The following is a 2422-nucleotide window of genomic DNA, read 5'->3' on the forward strand; positions in this document are numbered from 1 at the left end:
TAAATAAAGGTGAAATACAAAACAATCTTAACTTTATTAGCATCATTCAAATGGATACTGTCATTAACGCGGTTCTTCAATAATTACACATAATTCTTAATACTGTAGCAAACATTATATTAAGCAGGACATTCAAATGAGCCTCAGAATTATAATCCAAAGTAGTGTTAAATGTACTCATAAGCAACCTGGAAATGGAGGTTAGTCCCATTAGTTTTCCCCCATTCACATTCAGAATACATTGTGAAAAACTCAAATCTTTGCTCACCATTTTTGCTCCAGGCAGATACACGACATTCATAACTATCGGCTTCCTCATTACCAGATATACTACATCCATAACTAGCGGTTTCCTCATTAGCTTAGCAGGGAGGTGTTTCTGCAATCAAATTGCGTGCGCATCGCCCTTGTGCCAAAATTTTATTAAACACAGAAAGGGGCCTATATTGGAGACCAAAAGTCGTCTGGCACACTGTTTAGAGTTTCAACAACATGAATATCCTATTTCTAGCCTACAATCATCGATGTTACTACTAATGTGAAAACAAGAAAAAATATGACTTTCTTGCTAATTTTAAGACAATTGTCAAATAATGTTAACATTCATTACAGACGTCAATTGCTGTACAACATCATAGCTACGCTGTTGGCATCACCTTTTACAGTGGACTTCTGCTGTTGTGGGCCTTTAATCATCTGTCTGACTTTGTTGTTCACACAGGAGAGATACGGGACTATCGTGGATCCTCTGGGGAGCCTCAACAACCTCATGATGCTGAAGAGGGAGAGAAGGGTCTCTCCAGATCAGAACACCTCAATAAACACCTGCAGAGACCCACAGTGAAGAAAACTCACTGCTGCTCTGACTGTGGGAAGAGATTCACCTCATCAGGCATTACAATTCATCAGAGAATACACACAGGAGAGAAATCTTACAGCTGTGATCAATGTGGGAAGAGTTTTACAACATCTGGCTCTCTGACTCTACACCAGAGAACACACACAGGAGAGAAACCTTATAGCTGTGATCAATGTGGGAAGAGATTTGCTACATCTGGCTCTCTGACTATACACCAGAGAACACACACAGGAGAGAAACCTTATAGCTGTGATCAATGTGGGAAGAGTTTTAGTCAATCTGGAGATCTGACAGTGCACCAGAGAACACACACAGGAGAGAAACCTTATAGCTGTGATCAATGTGGGAAGAGTTTTACTACATCTTGCCATCTGACTCGACACAAGAGAACACACACAGGAGAGAAACCTTATAGCTGTGATCAATGTGGGAAGAGTTTTACTACATCTGGCTATCTGACTCTACACCAGAGAACACACACAGGAGAGAAACCTTATAGCTGTGATCAATGTGGGAAGAGATTTGCTACATCTGGCTCTCTGACACTACACCAGAGAACACACACAGGAGAGAAACCTTATAGCTGTGATCAATGTGGGAAGAGGTTTTGTCAATCTGGAGAGCTGACAGTGCACCAGAGAATACACACAGGAGAGAAACCTTATTTCTGTGATCAATGTGGGAAGAGGTTTGTTCAATCTAGCCAGCTGACTCAACACCAGAGAATCCACACAGGAGAGAAACCTTATAGCTGTGATCAATGTGGGAGGAGTTTTACAACATCTAGCCTCTGACAGTACACCAGAGAAAACACACAGGAGAGAAACCTTATAGCTGTGATCAATGTGGGAAGAGATTTGCTACATCTGGCAATCTGACTCTACACCAGAGAACACACACAGGAGAGAAACCTTATAGCTGTGGTCAATGTGGGAGGAGTTTTACTACATCTAGCGATCTGGCACATTGACAGAAATACACACAGAGAACACAATAGCACAGGAGAAGAAACTGGATCTGACAGTTATAGCTGTGATCAATGTGGGAAGAGTTTGCTACATCTGGCCACTGACTCTACACCAGAGAACACACACAGGAGAGAAACCTTATAGCTGTGACCAATGAAGAGAGCTGACTCTACAAACCAGAGATTGAAATCTGATAAAAGATCTCTGATCAAATCTCTGATCAAATATTATAATACATACATGAAGGAGTTGTTTCATGATTTCAATGAATTAATGTCACAATGTAGAATGTTTTTTTAACATTGTAGTAGGAGTATTTAATGATTTCACAATGTAGAAGCCTAAACGTTTGCCCCAACATGTTATGAATTGATTTCAACATGATATGGATATTAGCCTCAGCCCCAGGAAATGGAAAACTACTCAGGTGGAACAGCAATTGCCATATACCAGCTGATATCTCAAAGTGCTGTACAGAAACCCAGCCTAAAACCCCAAACAGCAAGCAATGCAGGTGAGAAGCACGGTGGCTAGTATAAACTCCCTAGAAAGGCAAAATCTGTGCCGGATAAACAGGCTATGAAGGGTGGCCAGC

At 41.1% G+C, this 2422-nt stretch overlaps 1 protein-coding gene across 1 annotated transcript; it reads left to right on the top strand.

Moving 5' to 3' along the window:
* Positions 1–606: 606 nt before the first annotated feature.
* LOC112230815 (zinc finger protein 239-like) lies at positions 607–1706 on the top strand (the record flags this gene model as incomplete). The annotated part of the gene is made up of 1 exon (XM_024397149.2): positions 607–1706. A coding segment is annotated over one exon (1047 nt), but the record flags the coding sequence as incomplete, so codon positions are not given.
* Positions 1707–2422: the final 716 nt, after the last annotated feature.

Source organism: Oncorhynchus tshawytscha, linkage group LG32, assembly GCF_018296145.1.
Source record: "Oncorhynchus tshawytscha isolate Ot180627B linkage group LG32, Otsh_v2.0, whole genome shotgun sequence".
NCBI classification, from domain to species: Eukaryota; Metazoa; Chordata; class Actinopteri; order Salmoniformes; family Salmonidae; genus Oncorhynchus; species Oncorhynchus tshawytscha.